The sequence below is a fragment of the Dendroctonus ponderosae genome, unplaced genomic scaffold (genome assembly GCF_020466585.1).
Source record: "Dendroctonus ponderosae isolate FM_Combo_2020 unplaced genomic scaffold, Dpon_F_20191213v2 Dpon_F_20191213_10, whole genome shotgun sequence".
Lineage (NCBI taxonomy): Eukaryota > Metazoa > Arthropoda > Insecta > Coleoptera > Curculionidae > Dendroctonus > Dendroctonus ponderosae.
The window spans coordinates 546,790-548,383 of record NW_026017111.1 but is presented as its reverse complement, the minus strand read 5'-3'; the positions used below and the strand labels follow the sequence as shown (position 1 = coordinate 548,383).

At 43.7% G+C, this 1,594-nt stretch overlaps 1 protein-coding gene across 3 annotated transcripts in view; it reads left to right on the top strand.

Moving 5' to 3' along the window:
* Positions 1-1,594, top strand: part of LOC109533666 (phosphoenolpyruvate carboxykinase [GTP]) — an 8,719-nt gene that overhangs the window by 4,577 nt on the left and 2,548 nt on the right. The window contains exons 1-2 of one of the 3 annotated variants that reach the window (XM_048661940.1): positions 381-672; positions 937-1,051. The exons of 1 other annotated variant lie outside the window; for it this stretch is intronic. In XM_048661940.1, the coding sequence (XP_048517897.1) occupies positions 638-672; positions 937-1,051 (150 nt within the window). In that variant the 5' untranslated portion in view covers positions 381-637. Of the gene's footprint in view, positions 1-380; positions 673-936; positions 1,052-1,594 lie in introns of those variants that run through there. One more of the 3 variants, XM_048661941.1, reaches the window with a different exon arrangement.

Genomic DNA, 1,594 nt, shown 5'->3' with positions numbered 1-1,594 from the left:
CTGTGGCCAACTCGAGCACAAGAAAGGACAATTATTTTCAGATTTGAGTTATTTTTAGCTGGATTTTGGCTCATTCGCATTCAAGGTGCATTCCGTCCTCACACTTTGACCCCATTCAAATTTTGTGTGGTTTTTGGCAAATTGGTGCATATGCATGCACCTTTTTGCCCCACATATTTTTGCTAAGGCGAAGCCCTTCTAAGCCAATTAGCGCGATGGAAAAATAAAAATTGGGCAACACCAAAACAAACAACAAACGCGATGCTCTGTTGTTATTACTGGTCGATCAGATTAGTTAATTTGGAAACCAGGAGAACTGATTGGAGGCTTATCAGATAAGTTGATGGTGGGGGATTGGCGTTCTATAAATGGGCGATTTTCCGCCGCTTTGGCTTATTACCAATCAGTTTCCCGGCGGTGAAAGTTCTTGTTGGTACCCGAGCGCTTGAACCACTAGGCTGGCTAAAACAGCGACCCTCAAAATCGTACCGAAGTACCATCGGCGAAGCTGCTTCGTTTCCAAGTCCGACAAAATCTACTTGAAGTCCATTTTCGGCTTCTATTCCATGTACCATAAGAGCTACACTTAAAGTGCGAGTTTTCCGGTAAATAGTGACGCGTTTCGAATCCATTCAACATGCCTGATTTAGTTGGAAGCGCCAACAGCAACGTGTAAGTAAACTGCAGACTATGCAGCCCTTCAAGAGTGTGGTTGTACGGGAATGTTGAAAGTTTCCATTTCAACGCGAAGAAAGAATCGGTTCAATCGCCGCCAGTAAATTTCCTCAATCACCCGCTCTTATCGGTTAGCATTCTTGGCCTTTGCAAAAATCCGCACGCTTCGTACTTACTACGATTGATAAGAACTTTGTTAACCCGATGCAACCTGACGCGTTTCAAACTGCTCCATTGGCTCTATTCACGAACTTTTTCCAGATTCTCAACGGAGGCGGCCAGAGCCGTAAAGAGCAGAGCTCACAATGTGGGCCTTTTTCAGCAGCTGCGAGGAGTCACTGTTGTAAGCGGCAACATCAAGGACCTGCCTCCAAAGGTAAGTCCTATTCTCGCATCCTCCTCATCCAGGTGTTTCGCTTTGCATTTTACGTGAGCAAATTTATTGTTCTTCTTCGGCACTTTGTGCTATCCAGCTCAAAGGAGGATCGCGGCTAAGGCCTGGGAATTCCTTACTAATATTGGACACTTTTTATCTTCACTTCAAAGCATCGAACTCGTTAAAAAGCATGGTAGAAGTTTCAGATCTGAAATATTAGACATTTTCGGCAGATCTTAAGCATTTTTTGAGCGTTTACGATCTTTAACCGACGATTTCTTCCTCATTTTTGGTCCAAACATTTTTTGATTTTTTACGAGTCTAGTAAAGGTTCAATTAATGACTTACAACTTATGAACCGATGAGTTATAACTCGTTAACTCAGAGAGCGGCAACACCTCCATAGCGCAACTCAACACAGTGTTACCCAGCCTAACCTCCGGGCAGGGGCGTTAAAGTCGGGGGGGGGGGGGTTATGTAGAAAAAATACTTGTCTTCTGTTGTTTATGAAATTAGAAAAATGATCGTCGTTTTGTGCAAGGG